The sequence below is a fragment of the Colobus angolensis genome, unplaced genomic scaffold (genome assembly GCF_000951035.1).
Source record: "Colobus angolensis palliatus isolate OR3802 unplaced genomic scaffold, Cang.pa_1.0 Scaffold394, whole genome shotgun sequence".
NCBI classification, from domain to species: Eukaryota; Metazoa; Chordata; class Mammalia; order Primates; family Cercopithecidae; genus Colobus; species Colobus angolensis.
In genome coordinates this window covers 2,596,672-2,623,163 of record NW_012117310.1, presented here as the reverse complement: position 1 = coordinate 2,623,163, position 26,492 = coordinate 2,596,672, and the positions used below count along the sequence as shown (strand labels likewise).

The following is a 26,492-nucleotide window of genomic DNA, read 5'->3' as shown; positions in this document are numbered from 1 at the left end:
ATAATTAAAAAAAAAAAAAAAGAAACCTACCTCAAAATAATAAGAACAATCTACGACAAACCCACAGTCAACATTAGGCTGAATGAGCAAAAAAACTGGCAGCATTCCCCTTGAAAACTGGAACAAGATAAGTGTGCCCACTCTCATTACTCCTATTCAGTATAGTACTGGAAGTTCTAGACAGAGCAATCAGGTAAGAGAAAGTAATAAAAGATATCCAAATAAGAAAAGAAGAAGTCAAACTATCTTCATGGACAATATAATTCTATACCTAGAAAGCCCTACACTCCACCAAAGGGCTTCTGAAACTGATAAACAACTTCAGGAGAGTTTCAGGAGAGAAAATCAAGGTACAAAAATCAGTAGCATTTCTATACACCAATACCATTCATGCTGAAAGGTGAATCAAGAACAAAATCCCATTTACAATACCAAACACAAAAAATAAAATACCTAGGAATACATCTAACCAAGAAAGGGAAAGATCTCTATAAGAAGAACTATAAAATACTACTAAAAGAAACTACAGATGACAACAAATGGAAAAACATTGCATGCTCATGGACTGGAAGAATCAATATTAGTAAATTGGCCATACTGCCCAAAGCAATCTACAAATTTGACACTATTTCTATCAAACTACCAATGTCAGTTTTCATAGAACTAGAAAAAATACATAAAATTAAAAATTCAGATAGATCCCAGCACCTACCTCCTGAAAGACAAAAAAAAAAAAAAAAAAAAAAAAAAAAAAGTTAAAATTCATATAGAATCTAAAAAGAGCTGAAATAGCCAAAGCAATCCTAAGCAAAAAGAACTAAGCAGGAGGCATCACATTATCCAACTTCAAACTATAATGCTACAGTAACCAAAACAGCACAGTACTGGTACAAACACAGACATATAAACCAATGGAACAGAATAGAGTACCCAGAAATAATGCCCCATGCCATTCTGTTTTCATGCTGCTGATTAAGACATACCCAAGATTAGGCAATTTATACAGGAAAAAGGTTTATTGGACTTACAGTTCCACATGGCTGGGGAGGCCTCACAATCATGGCAGAAGGTGAAAGGCACATCTCACATGGCAGGAGACAAGAGAAGAGTTTCTGCAGGGAAACTCCCCTTTTTAAAACCATCGTATCTCGTGAGACTCATTCACTATCATGACAACAGCGCAGGAAAGACCCATTCCCATAATTCAATCACCTCCTAGCAGGTTCCTCCCACGACATGTGGGAATTGTGGGAGTTACAATTCAAGAGGAGATCTGGGTGCGGACACAGACAAACCATATCATTCCGCCCCAGCCCCTGTCAAATCATATGTCCCGACATTTCAAAACCAATTACACCTTCCAAACAGTCCCCTAAAGTCTTAACTCATTTCACTATTAACTCAAAAGTCCACAGTCCAACATCTCATCTGAGACAAGGCAAGTCCCTTCCGCCTAAGAGCCTGTAAAATCAAAAGCAAGTTAGTTACTTCCTAGTAAGAGCCTGTAAAATCAAAAGCACGTTAGTTACTTCCTAGATACAATGGGGGTACAGGCATTGGTTGAATACTGCTGTCCCAAATGCAAGAAACTGGCCAAAACAAAGGGGTTACAGGCCCCATGCAGTCTGAAATCCAGCAGAGCAGTCAAATCTTAACATTCCAAAATGATCTCCTTTGACTCCATGTCTCATATCCAGGTCACATGATATAAGAGGTGGGTTCCCATGGTCTTCAGAAGCTCCACCCCTGTGGCTCTGTAGGGTACAGCCTCCCTCCCAGCTGCTTTCATGGGCTGGTGTTAAGTGTCTGTGACTTTTCCAGGCATAGAATGCAAGCTGTCAGTGGATGTACCCATCTGAGGTCTGGAGGATGGTGGCCCTCTTCTCATAGCTCCACTAGGCAGTGCCCCAGTAGGAATTCTGTGTGAGCACTCCGACCCCACATTTCCCTCCCACACTGCTCTATCAGAGGTTCTGCATGAGAGCCCCACACCTGCATCAAACTTCTGCCTAGGCATCTGGGCATTTCCATACCTCCTCTGAAATCTAGGCAAAGGTTCTCAAACCCCAATTCTTGACTTTTGTCCACTCGCAGGCTCAACAACATATGGAAGCTGCCAAGGCTTGGGGCTTGCACCCTCTGAAGCCACAGCCCAAGCTCTACCTTGGCCCCTTTCAGCCACGGCTGGAATGGCTGGGAAACAGGACACCAAGTCCCTAGGGTGCAAGCAGCATGGGGACCCTAGACCCAGCCCATGAAACCACTTTTCCTCTTAAGCCTCCCAGCCTGTGATGGGAGGGGCTGCCTTGAAGACCTCTGATATGCCCTGGAGACATTTTCCCCATTGTCTTGGAGATTAACATCCAGCCACTTGTTACTTGTGCAAATTTCTGCAGCTGACTTAAACTTCACCTCAGGAAATGGGATTTTCTTTTCTCATTGTTAGGCTGCAAATTTTCCAAACTTTTATTCTGTTTCCCTTTTGAAAATGAATGCCTTTAACAGCACCTAAGTCACCTCTTGAAGGCTTTGCTGCTTAGAAATTTCTTCTGCCAGATACCCTACATCATCTCTCTCAAGTTCAAAGTTCCACAGATCTCTAGGGCAGGGGCAAAATGACACCAGTCTCTTTGCTAAAACATAACAAGAGTCACCTTTTCTCCCATTCCCAACAAGTTCCTCATCTCCATCTGAGAACACCTCAGCCTGGACTTTGTTGTTCATATCACTATCAGCATTTTGGTCAAAGCCATTCAACAAGTCTCTAGGAAGTTCCAAATTTTCCCACATTTTCCTGTCTTCTTCTGAGCCCTCCGAACTGTTTCAACCTCTGCCTGTTGTCCAGTTCCAAAGTCGCTTCCACATTTTGGGGTGTCTTTTCAGCAATATCATACTTTACTGGTAACAGCTTACTGTATTTGTCTGTTTTCACACTGCTGATGAAGACATACCTGAGACTGGGTAATTTATATAGGAAAAAGGTTTATCAAACTTATAGTTCCATGTGGGTGGGGAGGCCTCACATTCATGGCAGAAGATGAATGACATGTCTCACACGGCAGCAAACAAGAGAAGAGCTTGTGCAGAGAATCTCTCCTTTTTAAAACCATCAGATCTCATGAGACTCATTCACTATCACAACAACAATGTAGGAGTGACCCACCCCCAAAATTCAATCACCTCCCACCAGGTTCTTCCCACAACATGTGGGAATTATGGGACTTACATTTCAAGATGAGATTTGGGTGGGGACACAGCCAAACTCTATCACCTACAGACACCTAATCTTTGACAAAACTGACAAAAATAAGCGAGGGTTTAAAGGACTCCCTATGCAATAAATAGTGCTGGGATAGCTAACTAGTCACGCTCAGAAGAATGCAACTGAACCCCTAGCTTTCATTGTATACAAAAAATTAACTCTAGATGGATTAAAGATTTAAACATAGGACTTCAGGCTATAAGAATCCTAGAAGAAAACCTAGGAAACACTATTTAGGACACTGGCCTTGGGAAAGAACTTATGACTAAGTCCTCAAAAGAAATTGCAACAAAAGATGGGGCACAGTGGCTCATGCCTGTAAGCCCAGCACTTTGGGAGGCCGAAGCAGGTGGATCACCTAAGATCAGGAGTTCGAGACCAGGCTGAACAACATGGTGAAACCCTGTCTCTACTAAAAATACAAAAATTAGCCAGGCATGGTGGCAGATGCCTGTAATTCCAGCTACTCAGAAGGCTGAAGCAGGAGAATTGCTTGAACCCAGGAGGCGGAGGTTGCAGTGAGCCAAGATCACACCATTGCACTCTAGCCTGGGCAAGAAAAGTGAAACTCCATCTCAAAACAAACAAACAAACAAAAAACAGAAAAGAGATGAAAACTTGATGAGTGGGACCTAATTAAACTAAAGAGATTCTGCACAGCAAAATAAATTATCAGCAGAGTAAACAGACAAGCTACAGAATGGGAGAAAATATTTGCAAACTATGCATCTGACAAAAAGTCTAATACCCAGAATCTATAAAGAGCTTAAACAATTGAACAAGTAATAAATAACCCAATTTAAAAATGGGCAAAAGACATAAATAGCACTTCTCAAAAGAAGGCATACAAGCAGCCAACAAACATATTAAAAAATGCTCCATATCACTAATCATCAGAGAAATGCAAATCAAAATCTCAACGAAATATCATTTCACACCAATCAGTATGGCTATTATTAAAAAGTCAGAACAACAGATGCTGGTGAGGCTGTGGAGAAAAGGGAATGGTTATACGCTGTTGGTGGGCATGCAAATTAGTTCAGTCACTGTGGCAAGCAGTTTAAAGATTTCTCAAGAACACAGAAGTACCATTCAATCCAGCAATCCCATTACTGGTAGGTATCCAAAAGAAAACAAATTGTTTTACCAAAAAGACACATGCACTCGCATGTTCACTGCAAACCTATTAACGACAGCAAAGACACAGAACCAACCTAGGTGTCCGCTAACAGTGGACTAGACAGAGAAAATGTGGCACATATGCATTATGGAATACTATATACCTATAAAAAAGAATGAAATCATGTCCTTTACAGCAACAAGGATGCAACTGGAGGCCATCATCCTAAGCAAACTAATGCAGGAAAAGAAAACCAAATACTGCATATTCTCACTTATAAATGGGAGCTAAATGCTGGGTACTCATGGACATAAAGATGATAACAAGAGAAACTGGGAACTAATAGAGGGAAGAGCAAGAGAGGGAGGCAAGGGTTGCAAAATTAACTATTGGGTACTATGATCAGTACCTGGGTGATGGGATCATTCATACCCCCACACCTTAGCATGACACAATATACCCAGTTAACGAAAGTGCACATGTACCTCCTGAATTTAAAATAAAAGTTGAAAAAAAAAAAAAGAAAAAAAGAAGAAAGAAGAGATACAAGATGCAAAGTATCCCATGCAACAGAAAGAGTAAAAATAGCCTTTTGGCTGGATTTGCTCTTTGCATTCAGAGGTCAGAGATCAATGTAAAAAAGAGGAATCCTATGACTAAAATACTGATTCTACATAGTTCTTCCTGTCTACCTTAATACTGAAAACATTAAGGGGGACAAATAAAGCTTCATGATATTTGATTGTTATTTTCGTCAAAAGGATGTCCATTTAAATTCTTTTCTCATTTCAAAGTGATACATTCATTAAAGAAAAATTTTGAAAATCTGATAAACAATTAAAAAATAAGGAAATAAAAACCATCTTCAATGTTTTTATAGTGAGTGAGGGAGGGAGGGAGGAAGAGAAGTGGAGTTCTATGGAGTTTGCTACATAAGGGGCTTTTCAATTTACCTTTTTATGGAGGTAAACTGTGATGATTAAGGTGGAGACAAGTTCAAGAAACTAAAAATGGGGAGAAGAGGAGGGAGAGATAAAGAGGACTGGGTGGGAGATGAGGGGAATAATGGATTAAAAAGGCAGCGGTTCAGGTTTATTCCCATTATAGACTGCTCCTACAACTCACTAGAACATGAGCTAGCAGAGTATTAAATATAAAAATGGTTACTGTGATGGGAAAAATTTTCTGGTGTCTAATATCCATTTTGCTTGTATCTTTTCTCATGAGAAGACAACTTTTAGATGCAAACTCATAGAACAGTAACACTGATAATCTCTCTCAAATCTTAGCTGTAATGAAAAGCCCAGAAAGAAAAGACAAGGGAAGACTCTCAGTGGTTAAAAACAAAAGAATACCTAGACAGAGCTCTGTATCAGACCATCCCAGACTACAAAGAATAACCAGTTCTATGGATTATCTAAACTTTTCAAAAATTTTCCAGGATAGCAGAGGAAATAGCCTGTTTCCCCTGGAAATACTGTCCACTGGAATGGAATTTATGGGAACATACCTGGCTAGTTTGTAAAAACCATCTCATCCTGGCCAGTTTCTCAACAGTTTCCATGTGCTTACCATAAACAAAAGTGCACAACAGCACTTTTCTTCAGTCTCACTATGATATTGCTGAGATCCTGCAATTCTGAAAGCCAGAATCGATAGGGATAAGGCTAATGAAAATACATAAATTGGATTATTATAGGGTTTGTTTAATGTTACTGGATAGTTACTTATTGATACAATGTTTCTGGGAAGGGAAAAAACAATAACCCTACCTCACGGGGCTTTTGTCAACAAAGCCACCAAAGAAGAATGACAGGGAGACCAGCTGGAGCAACATTAATGAACTTTGGTCAACAGAGATCTTCCTCAAAATCCTAGATACTGAAGTTTTAAATGTATGTGAAAATTGTGAAAATACATGCCAAAGCAGTAATAGCCCAAATCTAAGGGGTGAATAGGCAAAATATTTTATTAGAAGACTAACATGAGAGTGTGTGCACAAGAGGAAACCATCAACTGGGGAACCATGACAGAATCAATTAAAACAAGTTTCCATCCAGGGTTCTCTTAGGCTAGAGGGTACTTCAGGCAAAGATGGGTCCTAAGAGGGGGTAAGTTTGCTGCTCAATAAGCAAAAGAATGGGACTCTTTATCTATTGTATATGTTAGTATATCCCAAAAGATGGGGGGAAAAAACAATTAAAATCATTTAAAAACCAATACTTGAATGAGGATAAACTACATAGAACCTTAATTTCATATTTGGTATCTCTTCCAGTAAAATTGAAAAGGACAGTGATTGAAAATGATGATGAGCAAAAGCTTGTGAAACAAAAACAGGACCCAAAAACAAAGTGGATCCAAAATGGATTTTTCATTTGCCTCTAATTTAGCACATTATTATTAACATCCGTTGTCAGTTACCATCCATGTGATTTACTCTACAATTCAGCATTTTGAGTTGCTTTTATGAAACTCATTTTGCTTTAAGGAACCATGAATGAGGACTGGAAAATCATTAGTGTGTGAATGTGTCCTGTGTGCAATCCCAAAAATTACATTTATGACAACAAAAACTAATAGTCAGTATATTCAATATTATTTTACTAAAAATTTAGAAATGAAACAGGAAATAGAAATGACTGTCATGTCATTCAACTAAATTATAAGCCACTCTGTAAAAGGCAGGTAGCACAAAAACAAAACAGAGAAAAACGATAAGCCTAAGTAAAGGTTTCAAAAGTGATTAAGTGTTCCTATTTCTCCACATCCTCTCCAACACCTGTTGTTTCCTGATTTTTTAATGATTGCCATTCTAACTGGTGTGCGATTGTGTCTCATTGCAGTTTTGATTTGCATTTCTCTGATGGCGAGTGATGAGCATTTTTCCATGTGTTTGTTGGCTGTATGAATGTCTTCTTTTTTTTTTTTTTTTTTTATTATACTTTAAGTTCTAGGGTACATGTGCATAACGTGCAGGTTTGTTACATATGTATACTTGTGCAATGTTGGTGTGCTGCACCCATCAACTCGTCAGCACCCATCAATTCATCATTTATATCAGGTATAACTCCCCAATGCAATCCCTCCCCCCTCCCCCCTCCCCATGATAAGCCCAGTGTGTGATGTTCCCCTTCCCGAGTCCAAGTGATCTCATTGTTCAGTTCCCACCTATGAGTGAGAACATGCGGTGTTTGGTTTTCTCTTCTTGTGATAGTTTGCTAAGAATGATGGTTTCCAGCTGCATCCATGTCCCTACAAAGGACGCAAACTCATCCTTTTTTATGGCTGCATAGTATTCCATGGTGTATATGTGCCACATTTTCTTATATGTAACAAACCTGTACATTGTGCGCATGTACCCTAGAACTTAAATTTTAAAAAAGTTGAAATGCTGACAGTTACTGTAAAGAAATCCAGATTTCTTAATATTTTTGCTAAGAAAAAAAAATCCACCAATCCTCTTGTACTAAGAGATTACTATAGCTAGCACCTCACACTTATGAGGCAGGGAAGATGGATGCATTAAATACAAGTAGGATGTTCCTTCACTTGATGCCATGGCTATTTAATATTGAGTATTCCCACTCTAAACACATATGTTTCAGAAGAGAACTTTATATTAAAATAAAATTTTAAAAGGATTAGATAATATTAAAGCTTTATAACATAATTGACTCCTTGTAATAAACAATGCAAATATTTCAGAAAAAAAAAAAAAAGTGATTAAAAGCCCCGCATGGTGGCACTCGCTTACACTCCCAGTTACTTGGGAGGCTGAGGTGGGGAGTTCACTTGAGCCCAAGAGGTTGAGGTCAGCCTGGGCAATACAGTGAGACCTTGCCTCTAAAAATAAAAAATAAAAATAAAAAGTGATTAAAGCACAAGTATTCACTCATTCAACAAATATTTACTTAGCACCCTCTAAGTTTAAGGCATCAAAGGAGAAAGTACATACATGAAAAGCTTGACAAAAGAAAATTTTGAAGGTAAGAGATAATATCAAAGAATGATGAAGGGTCAACACTTTTCAACTATACTGGATAAACTCAGGAGGACAAATACCCAGGACAAATTTTTTAAAGTACTCAAAATGTGGTGAGAGTTTACAAGCCATTTAAGCAGGAATACAAACAATCACAATGAAAAAGCTTCTTGTGGGGGCAGGAAGGAGGGAGGAGGGGGAGAAAAAAAAGTTCTATATATATACATGTGTGCTCATTTAATATTCCTTGAAGGAGGTATGACTAAATCTGAGATCAAATTGAAACAAATTTTCTTAAATAGAAAGAGTTATTAAGAATCTAAAGCAAGCTAGCAAACAATACTCTGTCTCAAAAAAAAAAAAAAAAAAAAGAATCTTATCCTTTCAAGGCTAAAAGGAACTACCTTACAGAATATCTAACCCAGAACTTTAATTCCATCAATAAATGAGGTCTGATGAGTAATTTCCTTGGGGTGGAAACCTTATCATTTTTAGTTTTGAGAAACTATACACAAGTCGTATATATTCTCTACAAAATTTGATATTCTATACCAGCCAAAATTTTTTTAAATCCATACACTAGAGCCATTCAACATTTTTGTATGTATTAATTTTAGGCTTTTTCAGAAAGAGAATGACTGACAGATAAGGACAAAAAGGAACAAAGAGAGAGAAAAGAAGAAATAGAATATATACCCTACATAAGAATGGCATCATATCAATCATACTATTTTGTAAATCCTTAATGGAATATTTTTCTATATCAGTAAGTATATATAACTTAAAATGTATTATTCACTAGAGGAAGTGCACTTTGTATAATTTTTGTATGTTGATACCTTTTAAATAGTAAACATCAGTAAATAGTAAACACTGTGCAAATGAGCACACCAGTAGTGGTGGAAATCATAATTTAAAAGATATAAATCTGTTGTAAGTATAATCATTATTTTATTTTCTTTTTCTTATACCCACACACATATGCACATATACAACCACCCTCAACTTTCTTATTAATAAACAAGAAAATGTGTTGATTATAAGAACTCTGAAGTTTCTGTGACCTCTAAAATTTTGATTCTGTACTTACGTTGTACACCTTTAATAGTTTTCCACGAGGCTTTTCCCATAATAACTACTTTTTAAATTAAGTTTCAAGCTTACTCTTAACTTGGTTCAAGAACAGTTTCATATATACAAATAGCACTGTGGAAGGTTATTCACACAAACCTAGTTAATGCTTATTCACACAAACTTAGTTAATGCTTACCACAACCCGCAATGCAGACAACATGAAAATTAAGTAAGTAATTTGTTCAATATCCCCAGAAGATAAGTAGAGGGAATGGAATGAAGGCTCCTGGTTACATTATCTTAAAGATTCTGTCCATTCCATCATATCAAGTTTTTATTGTTTTGTTTTGTTTTTTTGAGACTGAGTCTCATTCTGTCCCCTAGGCTGGAGTGCAATGGCACAATCTTGGCTCACTGCCAGCTCTACCTCCTGGGTTCAAGCGATTCTCCTGCCTCAGCCTCCTGGGTAGCTGGGATTATAGGCGCCCACTACCACGCCCAGTCAATTTTTGAATTTTTAGTAGAGACAGGGTTTCACCATGTTGGCCAGGCTGGTCTCGAACTCCAGACCTTAGGTGATCCACCCGCCTCAGCCTCCCAAAGTGCTGGGATTACAAGCATGAGCCACCTCGCCTGGCTCAAGTTGCCTGTCTTAATATATTCACTGAGGCATTTATTAAACACCTATTATAACAACAACAGGATTAGCATACTAGGAAAATACTCATTTAAAAGAACTGAGGAAATAAATGTACACCGTGACTGGTAAAGCAGAGTTCTAATATAGTTATAAATAATGAAACCATGTAGAAGAATAAATAATTAGTAAATAGATTAATAGAAAAAAAACCCTAATTTTAAAACGATTGAGGGAAAAATAACTATGTCTATGTTTAGAACAACAGGAACTGGTTAACTACTAAGTGCAAAATTTTCTTTTTCTTTCTTTTCTCTTTCAGGACACCTGTTACATGGCTATGAATGTAAAATATTCTGACTTTTTGTTCTTTTAATCAAGTTGTACTTTGATTTGGCTTTCTGGATGGTTCATAATAATTAAGCATGTTTGAATACTAACTGTAGCATTATTTCCCACCATCTAAAATTTTCATCAAACTTAATAAGAAATGAGATATATTTTACAAACAAGTTTTAGCTCTCTTGGAAGAAAGGTGGTAAATTAATAACTGGAAATACTACCACCATTATCTGTAATTTATTAAAGGGGCACAAAGAGGTTATTTCCTTAACTACTCTGAAAAGGAGGGAGACTGTTAGTAAGTTACTTTAAGACACAAGATAGTCACATCCCACATTCTTTGTTTTAAATGTAGTCAGCTGGATGTTCACTCAAAAGATTTATTTCAAACCTTCTCTATGCAAAGCATTATACTAAGTGCTATAGGAATACAAACAAAGCTACTAACTAAGATGTTATGCCTAACCTCATGGAAAAGAAGATGTAATAAGGTGTGGTTTTCTATTTACATAAATCAACTTAGCTCTCTTTGAGAACTATCAGTGGGTATCAATATGCATTTTTAGGATTAAAACAGAAACAACGGGCCAGGCGCAGTGGCTCGCACCTGTAATCCCAGCACTTTGGGAGGCCAAGGCTGGTGGATCTTGAGGTGACTTGAGGTCAGGAGTTCAAGGCCATCCTGACCAACAGGGTGAAACCCTGTTTCCACTAAAAATACAAAAATTAGCTGGGCGTAGTGGTCCACGCCTGTGGTCCCAGCTACTCAGAAGGCTGAGGCAGGAGAATCACTTGAACCTGTGAAGTGGATGTTGCAGTGAGCAGAGATCATGCCATTGCACTCCAGCTTAGGCAACACAACGAGATGCCATCTCAAAAAAAAAAAAAAAAAAAAAAGTGCTGCTCTGGGTCTCCTCAGAGATTCACAAATTCTTTCCAACATGCTTTATTATTTCCTGATAAGATGGTCAAATGATACATACTTAAACATAAAATAATTTAAAGCTATTCATCATTAAATGTACATAAAACAACATAATTATTTCTTTGAATTTAGCAGTCAGACATTTGGGTCTACTTTTATTATATTGCCAACTGCTATGGTTTGAATGTTATGTGTTGAAAACCATCCTTAATGCAACAGTGTGAAGAGGTGAGACCTTGAAAAGGTGATTAGGTCATAGGGCACTGCCCTCACAAGTAGATTAATGTCACTATCGTGGAAATGGACTTATTTCCTTGAGAGTGGGTTTGTTATAAAAGCAAGTTTTGCCCTTCTTGCTCTCTCTTACTTGGCCTTTGCACCTTTTACCATTGGATGACTCACCTGCAGGGTCCTCATCAGATGTGGCCCCTTAATCTTGGACTTCCCAGCCTCCAGAACCACGAGTCATATAAATTTCTGTTCATTATAAATTACCCAGTCTCAGGTATTCTGCCACAGCAGCACAAAACAAACCAAGACACCACCTTCTTCTAGCCCCACCCTGATATATAACAGCCAAGTATGAGGGTTAATCAAAATCTTGGCCTGAGATAGATAGATAGATAGATAGATAGATAGATAGATAGATAGATAGATAGATAGATAGAGCTTGAGATTATGAAAGCTAAGACAAAACAGTGATTATCTGGATGCTCTGTTGTGTACTAGAATTATCCAAGGTGCAGACTGCCAGACCCCTCTACTGGAGATTTTAATTCTACTGGTTTAGGTGTACCCAAGAATCTGTGTTTTTACATAAATGTATTTGGAGAAACACTGACCTTCAGAATTGCCAACAATACAGAATTAAAGTCCCTAACTTACCATATACCTGTTTCATTTTTTAAGATGCCAGAACTACTATCATTTCTTTCAATATTTCTGAAGTGAAACTATGTGCTGACCTCCATAGCACACATTCTCAACTATATACACCCATGTTGCTACCCAGTTCCCACCAGATAGATATATGGATAAAGACAGGTATAGACTGATAGATCTACCCACTCATTTACCTAATAAAAATTAAAGAAAGCAGATATTTTGCCTGCATATCAGAAAATAATTTAAGTGTTTTAAGATTTCTCATATCTGAGAAACCTGAAATTCTGTCCTAAAAAATCAACAAACAAAAGCAAAAAGCTACAACTGAAGGAAACTTACAGGAAAGTTCCCTAAAGATTTTAAGTTATTAACAACAGTCCTTAATTTACCTGCCATCCCGTTGAGCAGCACCACCTTCTGTTACCGTCTTCACGAATATTCCCAGCTTTTCAAGTCCAGCATCTGCTCCAACACCCATTCCAATAATACTTATACCAAGACCATCCTCATCTATTAAAAAGAAAAAAAGGGGGGAGGTGAAACAACCTAAGTTTTACACTAGTCTGCAATTAGCTGGTGAGAACTATTTGCTGTCTCTAATTTTATTTTTCCTTATGGATAGGACAATAACATGCTTGCCTTAGCAGAATTATTTTCTAAGGTAGGCAGTAAGGGTATCTAATGAGATCCTCCAAAAGGCCCATGCATTTAGCATCATTTTACTACTACTATTGGTAATGCATTGTGGTCTCAAGAAAAGGTAACAACTTTGTTATTGAATAGTCACTCTGCCTTAAAACCTAGATTCTCTAAACAATGCAATGAATTATTTTAGGCGTAAGAGTACACACATTCAAACATATAATTTTAAATAAATGTGATCACAACATATCTGGAATTCCTCCTTCATTTATATGGTCTTTTCTTCTTTACTTGTTTATTCATGTTAATAAGATAGTACATGTGGCTGGGCGCGGTGGCTCACGTTGGTAATCCCAGAACTTTGGGAGGCTGAGGCAGGTGGATGGCTTGAGGCCAGGAGTTCAAGACCAGCCTGGGCAACATGGTGAAAGCCTGTCTCTACTAAAAATACAAAAAGTTAGCTGGGTGTGGTGGCAGGCACCTGTAGTCCCAGCTACTCTGGAGGCTGAGGCAGGAGAATCATTTAAACTCAGGAGGCGGAGGTTGCAGTGAGCCAAGATCGTGCCATTGCATTCCAGCCTGGGTACTAGAGTGAGACTCTGTCTCAAAAAAAAAAAAAAAAAAAAAGATAGTGTGTGTATTTGAGTACTTTCCTCTGTGCTTCTACACCCAAGAATATATACTCATCAACAACTATAATACATACATACATTCACTTAGACATATATGAATGTGTGTGTGTATATATAATATATATACACATGTATGTGTGTGTATATAATATATATACACATGTATGTGTGTGTGTATATATATATATAGCTTGTTTTTCCTTGTTATTTGCTTACACAAGTGAGATTATAACTATTTTTCTTTACAGCTTACTTTTTAAAAACCAATGAAGCATCTGGGCACAGTGGCTCACGTCTGTAATCCCATCACTTTGGGAGGCTGAGGTGGGAGGATCCCTTGAGCCCAGGAGTTCAAGACCAGCCTGGGCAACATGGTGAAACCCTGTCTCTACTACAAATAGAAAACTTAGCTGGGCATGGTGGGGCGCACCTGTAGTCCCAGCTGTTTGGGGGATGAGGTGGGAGGATCACCTGAGCTTGGGAGGCAGAGGTTGCAGTGAGCTGAGATCATGCCACTGCGCTCCACCATGGGCAACACAGCGAGACCCTGTCTAAAAAAAAAGACAAAAAAATAAAAAATAAAAAAAGATATGTCATGGATATCAATGTCCTCAATGTTCATAGCTCTAAATTATTCTAACGACTGAATAATATTTCATGGTGAGATGGCATCATCATGTATCCAAACATTCTGTATTCATAGGTACTCACTTTTGTTTCCATTTTACTGGTCCTATGAACAATACTGCGTAACAGTGTTTTTTTTTTTAATTCACTTACAAATCACGTGTTTATCCATATTTCCATTTGTCCTTTCTGTGAATATATAAAAGATACACTATTTTGTGTGCCACATGTTTTAGTTAAAGTTCAAGGTTATTTTCTGATAGTCTCAAGTCTTTGTAATCATGCTTTACTAGTAGCATAAAAATACTAATTAATCAACAGCACTGGATTATTAAAGAGATACTGGTCCATATACTCAACAGAATGACACTTTTAAAAGACTTTTCAGCAATAACCTTTACTTTCTTAAGTATTTTTTCTTTTTTTCTTTCTTTTCTTTTTTTTCTGAGACAAGGTCTCACTCTGTTGGTCAGGCTGGAGTGTGGTGGCGTCATCATGGCTCATTGCAGCCTCAACTTCCTGGGTTCTGGTGATCTCCCACCTCAGCCTCTGAGATGCTGGGACTATATGCATGTGCCATTACATCTGGGCAATTTTTTGTATTTTTTTTTGTACAGACGGTTTCATCATGTTGCCCAGGCTGGTCTCAACTCTTGGGCTCAAGCAATCTCCTGCCTCAGCCTCCCAGAGTGCTGGGATTATGGATATGAGCCACCACACCCAGTCAGGATTCTTGTAATTAGTATTCTTTGGATGAAGGTTCATCTCATACATTATTACTTACCACCAACTTATGCCTGAAGTATTTCCAAGTACATCTGACAATCTTACATTTTTATTCTATACACGTTTTAAAAGATGTCACTTGGCAAAAGTGTGATTTGTTTGCTCAGCTGTACGCTAAAGGAATCTTTATAGTGTTTCCCCTGGATGAGCTTCCTCATGCAAACCCCTGCTGAAGGCACTTCCACACTGATTCTAGGTATAGGTATCTCTTTAGTGTGAAAACTTTAATGTTGACTAACATAAATAATCTCTGAAGACTTTCCTCATTCATTACATTTAGAATGTTTATATACATGTGATTTCTCCTATTTATTCAAATTGTTTCTCTGGTATAAAGACTGATTTCATCAAGAGGATTTATCTTGTTAAAGACTTTCTACATTCATTATAGTTTTAAAATTTCTCCACAGAATGAGATTTCTTGTGTACATGAAGGTTAGATGTGTGCTGAAGGCTCTCCCACACTGGTTACATGCATAGGGTTTTCCTCTCTCCCACCATGAATTCTCTTCTGTGTACAAGGTTAGCAGATGGCTGAATTCTTATTCACATTCATCACATTCATAGGGTTTCTCAAGAAAATGAATTTTTTTTCACACTGATGAAGGATGAATGATTGCTGAAAGCCTTCCCATAGTGTTTACATCCATGTACGTTTTTCCCCTCAGTGTATTGTTCTTGTGTTGTTTAAGAGATGATCAAAGTAGCCTCTTCCACGCTGAAAAATACCACAGAATTTCTCTCCTGTATGAAATCTCTGGTGTATATATGTATTGGTATTCTTGCTGAATTCTTGCTCACTTTCATTACACTCACAGGGTTTCTCTTCATTATAACTTATCACATGTCAAACCAATGTAGAGCTGTGAGTCAAACTTTCCCATACTCGTTACTGTACAAAGGGCTCCTCTCAAATGTGAACTCTCCATACTGTCACACCATTAAATAATTTCTTCCTGCAACTATCTTGAGTGAAAATTACTTCTTGGTTTCTAAATCCATTTTCTCTGCCTAGACTCACATCTTGGTAGAATTCTCTTTCTTCCTTCCATTGCTCCTCTCATTGCTTTTAACTGGAAAATTACTCAGATCTGCAGAGCTGAAAATCCAGTTGCAGAAAAAGCAATATTAACTTAAGCCATCCTCAATTCTAATGCAAATTACCTACAAGGACAACATGATGACTGAAGGGCAATACAAGAAAGAGCACAATCAACGCACAGAGACCAGAAGACAGATGTTCTCCAGCATCTTATTTATGTACAGCTTTCTCTAAGACGAGTGAAGTCTGGAACCTCATCCTTAAAGGCCACTTACTACTCCTGTGGCTGCCCCATCAAGAACCCAGCTGCACCCTGTCTTCCTCTCTATACATTCCTAGGGACAAGCAAAGCACTAAGGCAAAACAGCCATAAAATGATGGCAAAGTCAGTGGGACTATGTCATTGTGGAAGACACTATTGTCATACTGTGGAGCCCAAAGCTTATTTTCTAACTTCTGGTTTCCCATTTTGGGTAAGCCTCTTCTGCCACAAGCCTACATGATACATGCAATCATGTGAATTTTCTTTACGACATCTTCAATATGTTATTATTTAACCCATGTAGAGTTATTTATTTTTACCTATGCTATAACGAAGGTGTCCAACTTTAGACTCTTCCAGATAGATGCTCAGTTATGCAAGAACAATTTATAAAGCACACAATTACTTCTAAGCTGAAATATCATGGGTGTCATATATTAAATTCTCACACATACTAACATCTTTTTCTGGATTTTCTATTTTGTTCCAGTGATCAACTGCCATTTGAATACAATTTGTTCTGATTACAAAAGCTTTACATTATATTTAGATATGTGGTAAATTAAGTCATTCATATTCTTTTTCATACTTAAGTCTGTATTTCTCCAGACTTAAATTTTACCAAAAAAATTTATTACTGGTTTTTGCAATTCTCCTCTCCCAATCCAACTTGGTTGGCAGTTCTATTTGGAGTCTTCTCATCCAAGAATATGGTTACAATTTGCTTTCAAATTGAAATGTCTTTCAAAAAGATGTTATTACTTTATTTAGATAAATTCCATGTTTTTCTTAGTAATAAATATTTTGTTGTTTTGGTGCTACTGCAAATCAAATATTTTTCCCATTTTCATTTCTAAATTCTTAATGTGATTACATGGAAAAAAAAAGATTTTTATACATATCTTGGATGTAACCTCTTCCTCCACAAATTATTTTACTAAATTTAATATTTTAAATTAAAATCGATTTGGTTTTCTAGATATATATGGATATGAATATATCAGCAAAAGGTGATGCTTTTCATCTTTTATTTGCTGTTATTTATACTGGTCATTTCATTTAAAGGGCATTACAAATTTGATTTCTGGTTTTAATTAAAATATCTTTAGTGTTTACTCAATTTAGAAATAGAATTCTGTTCGTATTGCAAATTTACAGTTTGCATAAATTTAGGCAGCTTCCATCATGTGATAATTTACAGAGTCTTTCAAGTAGTAAATGTTACCAAATTGACATCTTTTCATATCAATTTGACATGAAATTTTAAAAATTTAACGGCTTTTCCTTGAAATTTTATGTGGATAAATCTCTGAATAATGAACCATTCTGGATCCTTGTATCTAAAACCCCATTTGATCTTAATGAGTCTTTCTTTCTTTTTTTTTTTTTTTTTTTTTTTGAGACAGAGTCTCGTTCTGTCGTCCAGGCTGGAGTGCAGTGGCGCGATCTCGGCTCACTGCAACCTCCACTTCCCGGGTTCAAGCGATTCTCCTGCTTCAACCTCCTGAGTAGCTGGGACTACAGGTGCATGCCACCAAGCCTGGCTAATTTTTTGTATTTTTAGTAGAGATGAGGTTTCATGTGTTAGCCAGGATGGTCTCAACCTCCTGATTTCGTGATCTGCCCACCTCGGCCTCCCAAAGTGCTGGGATTAGAGGCATGAGCCACCATACCTGGCCTTTTCTCTTTAACTATTTCTTTATTTGATATTTTATTTCATTTAGAATTTTAAAATATATATTCACAATTGTAGTTGTACCATAGCAATCTTTTTTGTAGTACATTAGTTTTGGATGTAAACTTACATGGTATTTCAATGAAATGAAGAGTTTTCCTTCATCATCTATGATCTAAAATAGTTTAAATAACACTGATTTTATGTGTTCTTTAAAGGTACAATAGAATCATCCAGTTCTGATGACATTTTAATGTTTTATCTTTAGTTGCCATTCTCGTTTCTTCTATGGCAATTAGTCTATTTTATTAAAGTTGATTCTGGTAATTCAAATTTTGTTAAGACATAAATTATTTCTGGGCATTCACCTCATTTGACAAAGAAATGCAGTGACTGACTGATCTTTTCTAGTAACACTATATATTTGTCTTCCATTCCTAGTTTGCATAAATTTGCTTTCAATTTTCACCACTCAGTATTATGATTGATATATTTTATAGATGTATTCAATGAAAAGGATTTGTATTACCTTATTTTATTAGATTTTCCTTTCTATGTTATTAATATTGTTTTTACATATACTACTCTTCCTTGCTAGTTTGTTTATTTGGTTTACTTTTTCTGATTTCTAAGATAGGCCCGTTGTTTACTTTTTAAATTTTTTTATTTTAAAGAAATAAATCAAGGATATAGCTTTTCTTCTAAGTAAAGGTTTCGCTGTGTGCTACAGACTTTTTAAGTTTAATCCTTTCCAAGATGGTTTGGGATATGAGTTTTAATTTTCTCTTCAATCAAATATCTACCTAGGAATGTATTATGTAATTTCCAAATTCTCATATTAAAGGAACTTTTAAAATTTTTTCCAAAGGATAAAACTTTTTCTCTTAAAATACAGCTTGAAATAGAGTTCATTATATTAACCTACTCCTTGATTTTTGTTTTCTGTCCATAAATTTGTCCAGTTCTGAAAGAAATATATTGAAATCCCCAATAATTGTATTTGATTTGGTTATCTTCTAGTTTGATTTATCTAGTTTAGTTTTTTGTACGAAATATGGCAATATACAAATGAGTTTAAGCAAATATTTATCTACAAAACATCATGTTTAAACAATAAAAATAAAACAAACATCCACGTACAAAGACACAGAATATTACCGACATCATAAAAGCCCACTATATATCCCTCCCTGACTCTTTCCTCAGTGACCATTATACTAAACATTGTGTTAATCATTGCCTACTTTTTAATACTACTTTTTAAAAGCTATTCATTTGTGTATTCCAAAACAGTATGTTATTTAATTTTCTTGGTTTGAAATGTAAGTAAATGCAATTATATTACACTAAATGTCTTCTTCTGTGGTTTGCTATTTTTTACTTTCCCTCAATAACATGTTAAGAATCATACATACTACTGCATGAACTGTAGCACCTCCACTTTCACTGCTGAGTAATATTTTATTGCCTAGGTATGCTACAGTTTATAGACCCTTTCTACCACTGATGAATATTTGGATTGTTCTCATTTTTTTGCTACTACTAAAATAAGTAATATGATGGCCCAGTTGTGTTTGTATGGCCCATGGGCTAAGAATGGCTTTTACATTTAAAAATGTATGAAAAATGTAAGCATTACTCTTTAATTCACTTTAACCCCAAATGAAAGTGTCTTTTAACAGGAGTAATCTGTCAGTCATGTTTGATGTAATATGACTAGTATTCTTCACACTTTTTCATTTAAGCAATTGTATGTTTAATACTTAATAGTTTTCACGTCTTTTTTCCTTGCCTTTGCTGTTTTGAACAAGCTGCTCTTTGTTTCCCTCCCTCCCTGCTAAACTGGGACAGTAAACTACTCAGATAAAGTATGTAGGCAATGTGTTCTTTAAATCCTTAGATAGCAGCAGATGTCTTTCTTTCACCAGGATGGATATGGAATTCTTGGATCACCATCCTTTTTACCCTCAGTGGCATGTAAAATTATTTCTACATCTCCCTGCTTCTAGTGTTGCAGTCTGATGCTAGTCTAATTATTTTGCCTTTGCAAGTATCTTTGCTTGTTTGTTTGCTTGGGTATTTTTTGGCCTGGAATTTTTTAAGATTTTTCACTTTACCTTTGAACATTAGGATTTTTTCCCAGGCTATGCCTCAGTGTGGGATCAGTTTGGGGTTATTCAGCCTTCTCACTCACAAATGGATAAGCTCTTCCTGATATATGCCTCAGATCACTTTTTTTAAGCACAAGAAATTTTTCTTCTATGATTATTATTAGTCTATCCTTCTCCATTGTCATTTTTCCCTTCTGTTGCCTACAACTTATATATTGGGGCTCTTTCATGACTTTTCTTGGATTTTTGCTCTGTCATTTGAGAATTCTTTTTTGGAACATCTCTTAAACGTCATCTTCTAGATTGCCAACTTAAGTCTCAACAACAATTAACCTTTTCAATTCTCCTGGTGAAATTTTTCATTTCAAAATCAAGTAATTTGTTCTTGTTGCTAAGTTGTTCAATAATGTCTTTTTAAAAATCTCTATAAATTCAGGGGAGTACATGTGCAGGTGTGGTATATGGATATATTGCATAGTGGTGAGGTCTGGACTTTTATTGTAACCTTTACCTGAATAGTTCACATTGTACGACAAGTGGTTATTTGTCAAGCCCCATCCCCGTCCCACCCTGGTAACCTTTTGGAGTCCCCAGTGTGTATTACTCTGCTCTGTATGTTGATGTGTACCCATTGTTTAGGTCTCACTTATAAGTGAGAACATGCAGCAAATAATTTTGTGTTTCTGAGTTATTTCATGTAGGGATATTGGCCTCCAGCTCCAACCATGTTGCTGCAAAAGACATGATTTCATTCTTTCTTATAGCTGCACAGTAGTCCATAGTGTATATATGCTCCATTTTCTTTATCCAGTCATCTATTGATGAATACTTAGGTTGATTCCATGACTTTGCTATTTCCAAGACTATTTCCATTTAATAGTGCTCTGTTAAACATACAAGTCTCTTTTTGATATCATTTCTTTTCCTTTGGATAGATATTCAGTAGTGGGAGTGCTTGGTCAAATGATAGTTCTATTTTCAATTATTTGAGAAATCTCCACACTGTTTTCCAGAGATTATACTGATTTACATTCCGCCAACAGTATCTAAGCATTTCCTCTTCTCTGCATCCTCACCAACATCTGCTGTCTTTGACTTATTAGTAATAGCCATTCTGACTGGTGTGACATGGTGTCTCATTGTGGTTTTGATTTCCATTTCTCTGATGATTAGCGATGTGGAGTGTTTTTTCATGTTTGTTGGCTGCTCGTAAGTCTTCTTTTAAGAAATACCTGTTCGTGTCCTTTGCCCACTTATTAATGGGTTTCTTTTTTTGTTGTTGTTGTTGAGTATTTGAGTTCCTCATAGATTCTGAATATTAGTCCTTTGTTAGAGGCATCATTTGCAAATGTCTTTTTTTAAACCACGCTTGAATATCCTTGGGTAGGTTTTTGTTTCTTTTTTTCTTGTTATTCAAGTTATCATGTGTTTGTTCTACTCTTTTGTTTTCAAAGATCTCTCAGAGGTATTATTTCTCCGTTCACTGAGTGACAGTTCAGTTCTTGGGTGCCCATCTTATATCTTACATAGCAATCTCTGATCCCATGGGTCAGCAGTAACTATAGTCAGCAGGGTGTTAGTTAGTCCAGGGAGAGAAATCAGAAGGATGCCTTTCTGCTCCCTCTTCTCCCTGCTCTCTTTCAACCTTCTCCCCTCAGAGATGGAGAGGATGTAGCCCTACTATTAAAATTTCCCTGGATTCTACTGCCTTCATTAAAAATCTCCATAATTTTCCAAATATCCACCAAAACAAAAGAAAACAACCATTTGCCCCAAGCTCTCATATACCAGCTCTTTCTGGGCTCTCAGCTGTAGCAGCCCTTTCCAGGAATACCAACAAAGCATTAGGCCTCACTCATACCTCCCTGGTCCTAACCACCATCCCAGCCAGCTAAGATAGATGGGTTTCAGTTGGGAGTAAAACTTTCAATCCACCATCTACTCAGAATCCATATCAACTATTTTTGAAACTTAATACATAAGATCCTCTGTGAGAATTAAAATTTTATCCAATCCTTAGAAAAAAGGCTACACTTTGGAAAAATAATTCTGTATTATTAACATAGCAACATAATGATATTAACACTGTAGCACTCACAAACCTTTCTCTAGTTCCACTGGGAAAAGTTCCAGCTTTTCTACACGTTTTTCAAGTTCATACTCAGCTGAAGCAGCCACAGGGTCAACTTCATCATTTCTCCTGTCATAGTCTTCATTGGAGTATGTGTTGAAAACCTGTAATAAGAGGCCAACAAGAGGATAATATAGAAAAAAAGAAACTGCCAAGTATCCCAAACTATGTAAGTTTAAACATTCACATGATGAATTTCTTCTAAACAACTGTTTTGTCTTTAAAATCAATTAGCATGTTAAGAAAAGGAAAATTGAGTCAGTATAAAAGTAACTTACTAATTTTTAAAATGTATAAGTGATAGTACCACTTTTAAGAGACAAAGTAGCCACAGAACACATTAGGTGAATAGCAATATTTATCGCCTTTTATAGAATCAGAATATACCATATTAGCTGCAATGCTCTGCTGTTTCCCAATAAAACTAAGGTAAAGCATCTTGAAGCTACCTAAGCAAATAACCAAACTAAACCTCTAGCCCTGAAGTAGCAGTGTGCCAGTATTATCATGCTGTCTCAATCACAGGATCGCTGAACCTGATCTCCATTCTAACACTGTCCTGGGCTCTTGTTTGTCATCCCTCATTTTACTTGCACATACATTTAAATTAAATCATCATTGAAACTTTCTATGAAATTATTATGAAAATATCGCTCAAGAGCTGTACAGCAAACAGGATACTGACAGCTGTTTATTTCTTACCTACATCATTTAAAAGACAACTAAATGTGGCCTTCAGATATAGCCATAAGAAACTTGATTGTCCTTATTTCTGCTGAAATGTTTATCTTAAAAGGAACTGAAGTAGTTGTCCAACCCCTCTCTTAATACAGGAAGAAATATATGAAAGAAATACATGTATAATTCAGCAAGTCCAATTATTATACATAACACTGGCATTTTCAATTAAATTCAATAATTATTATGCATCTAAACTGTGTCTAAAGAAACTGTGTCCTCTCAAAAATTGTACAGTCTAGGATTAGCCTTTAAAATAATACTTATAAAAAGATACAGTAAAAACAGAAGGCAGAACAGAGGGCCAAAGATTAAAGAAATTATGTCTATTTCCTACAAAGCTAGCCCTGCTGGTCTATGGACACTTTACATTTATATTATTGGAAAACAAGTAATTCCTATATTCTACATATGGTAACTTATAAACCAAGAATACATATGCATATATAGGAGCAGATGTAATGTGGCTCCTAATGGTATATGCTTTTCAAAACAGTGTGATTTGTAGGATTTGTACCTGAGTGGGCTGTTTTTCCTCCTGACTTTCAACATGTTTTCATATCCTCGTGTCACTTGGATCCCTCTTCGGTCTCTACCATGTTTCTCTACCATAGTCAACCTTATGGCATCAAAGTGCACATTTCCATAGTATGGGGTTGGTGTTTTTATTTCTCTTTTCACAATATTTCATAAATATTAGCATGTTTCCCATGCTAATACTTCTCTTTTTCTTTTCTTCTTCTTTTTTTCTTTTCATTGAGACAGGGTCTTGCTCTGCATTCTAAGCTGGAGTGCAGTGGTAGGTTCATTGTAGCTTCTGCTTTTTGGCCTCAAGTAATTCTCCTACTGTAGCCTCCTGAGTAGCTAGGATTACAGGCACATGCCATCATACTCAGCTAAATTTTAAAATTTTTTTGTAGAGGCGAGGTCTCACTATATTGCCCAGGCTGGTCTTGAATTCCCAGGCTCAAGCAATCCTCCCATCTTGGCCTCCCAAAGTGCTGGGATTACCAGCTTAAGCCCCTACACCTGGCCTAATATTATTTTCAAATTGTCATACTTATAACTTTCTCTTAGACAGCTCTTTTGATCTTTCACTTCCTTTTATATTTTTTAGTAATTGCTTATTCACATTTATTCATTCAACAATATTTTACAGTTCTAAACTTATGCTTGACATCGTGCTAGGTACTGGAGAAGGAATAGTTTCTAGTAGCTTACAGTTCATAATGTGGTAACTGATATAAAAGTAGAATATACCAACTATTTTTTTTTAATTTTCCTGAGAAAGTAAAGAATTTTGTGAAAGCAAAGATACTTGACCTGAGTCTTGAAAAATAAACAGAAATTCACATATTTGAGTGCGGAAGAGAAGGAATGTATATTTCAAATATAAGACCCTAGACCAAAATATATATACACACACATACACATATCTATAGTTTTTTGGAAAACATTGATAGTTGAGTATACTGCAATGGAAAATGCCTATAGGAGCAAGCTTTACACACAAAATAAGAGTTAGCTGGATCTGGGTCTCATGCTTCCTGGAAATCACTGGCAGATATGACTGGAAATTATTCATTAATATTTACCACATCTCTACTTCTGCTAATAGGTCCAGGTTTATGACTGCAAAACAGTGGTTTAAATAGTATTCATTCTGGAACATTGCTCAATTTCACTAGTACTAGTAGGTAAATAAACATGTATATGTGTGCCTATATATAAAGTAAATATGAAAGAACTGTTTCAAATAAATAACTCCTTCGCCACTTTTTTTTTTTTTTCAGGAATCCAAACACTCTGATATCAAAATGTTCTTCCCTGTTTGGGCTAGTTTATAAAGTTCATTTGAGGGTACTCTGAAATTAAATAAAACAAACCTAAAACAGTAGGACTGCATATTGGAAAATGATACCGTGTATAATTTTTGAGACATCTAGCAATGAGATGACTATGCCACCATTTCATTCTTTAATCTCAGCACTCTAGGAGGCTGAGGTGGACAGATCATGAGGTCAGAAGATCGAGACCGTCCTAGCTAACACAGTGAAACCCCATCTCTACTAAAACTACAAAAAATTAGCCGGGCGAGGTGGCGGGCGCCTGTAGTCCCAGCTACTAGGGAGGCTGAGGCAGGAGAATGACGTGAACCTGGGAGGCAGAGCTTGCAGTAAGCTGAGATCACGCCACCGCATTCCAGCCTGGGTGACAGAGCGAGACTCCGTCTCAAAAAAAAAAAAAAAGAAAATAAATAATGTAATATACTCTTCATCTTCAGCTTACTCATAGTCTTGTAAATTAAGTAGGCATGCAGAAAATGCTGCAAATTATTGAAAAAGAAAAGCCAGAAGTCGTTATTTGTAGATTAAACAATTGATTACTTGGAAAATCCAAGAGCTTTAACAGAAAAACTATTAGAACTAATAACAGTTCAGTAAAGTGATATAACTTTTAAAACTCAATACCTATATACAAAAACAATTTAGAAAATACAACAAAATGATCAAAACAATACTTAGTAATTACCAGCCATAAATATACAAGAATTTTTCTCTCTATAAAACTAAGTGATGAGTACAAAAAGCCCTGAAGAACGTGCAATGCCATATTATTTTCCAGGATTAAAATCCTTAATATTATGAAGACATCCACATTCCTAAATAACTGTAAATATCAGTTTACCCTAAGTTAATTTATGAATTCAGGGCAATAAAAAATAAAATCCTACCTACATTTTTCATGGAAACTAACAAGCAGTTTGAAAAAGAATAAGGGTAGAATCAGGCCCTAGTGGATATCAAAACACATAATAAAACTTCATTTATTAAGGCAATGTAGTTTGAGCTCTGGGATACATTCATTTTTATATTCTATTCTGTTCCACTCCTCTTCTTTTCTATTCAAATTAGAGTGGTCTATTTAATAAATTATGAAAAGAATTAGATATCTACCGGAAAAATATTCCTACTTATATCACGAAGAAAAATACAATTCAGAACAAAAATAAATAAATATATAAAGAATGCCAAAAGAAAATTTGGGACAATGTTTAGCTAACAGGTTAGAAAGAAATTCACAGATCCTAGAAGTTCTAAAGGAAATAAATAATTTGATTAAAAACGAAGGCTAAAAACTTCTAAGCACTAAAATATACCATAATGAAGTTATAACTCACAGATTAGGAGAAAATATGACCAAATATTTAGATGAAACATGAATATTGCTAATTTATAAAGGGCTTTATCAACTCAAACAATTGCATGTATAAGTAGGTAAAGGAAATCGAGAATTGAAGAAGAAATACTAATGTCCAATAAATGATGTAAAGATGCTCAGCTTTATTAAAAATTAAACAAATGCAAATTAAAACAAGGATATACTATGCATTCATCCATAAGAATAGATTTTTTTTTTTTTAAAGCGTTCAAAAGTGTTTGATTTTATTGGTTTCTTTTTTTTTTTATTATACTTTAAGTTCTAGGGTACATGTGCATAACGTGCAGGTTTGTTACATATGTATTCTTGTGCCATGTTGGTGTGCTGCACCCATCAACTCGTCAGCACCCATCAATTCATCATTTATATCAGGTATAACTCCCCAGTGCAATCC

The 26,492-nt window shown here is 36.2% G+C and overlaps 1 protein-coding gene across 2 annotated transcripts in view; it reads right to left on the bottom strand.

The window, feature by feature from the left end:
* PPP1R9A (protein phosphatase 1, regulatory subunit 9A) overlaps positions 1-26,492 on the bottom strand; it is a 398,730-nt gene that overhangs the window by 152,785 nt on the left and 219,453 nt on the right. For both annotated transcript variants that reach the window (XM_011955092.1, XM_011955093.1), the window contains exons 3-4: positions 22,110-22,242; positions 12,620-12,740 (exon numbers count right to left, since the gene is read on the bottom strand). In XM_011955092.1, coding sequence (XP_011810482.1) covers positions 12,620-12,740; positions 22,110-22,242 — 254 coding nt within the window. The remainder of the gene's footprint in view (positions 1-12,619; positions 12,741-22,109; positions 22,243-26,492) is intronic.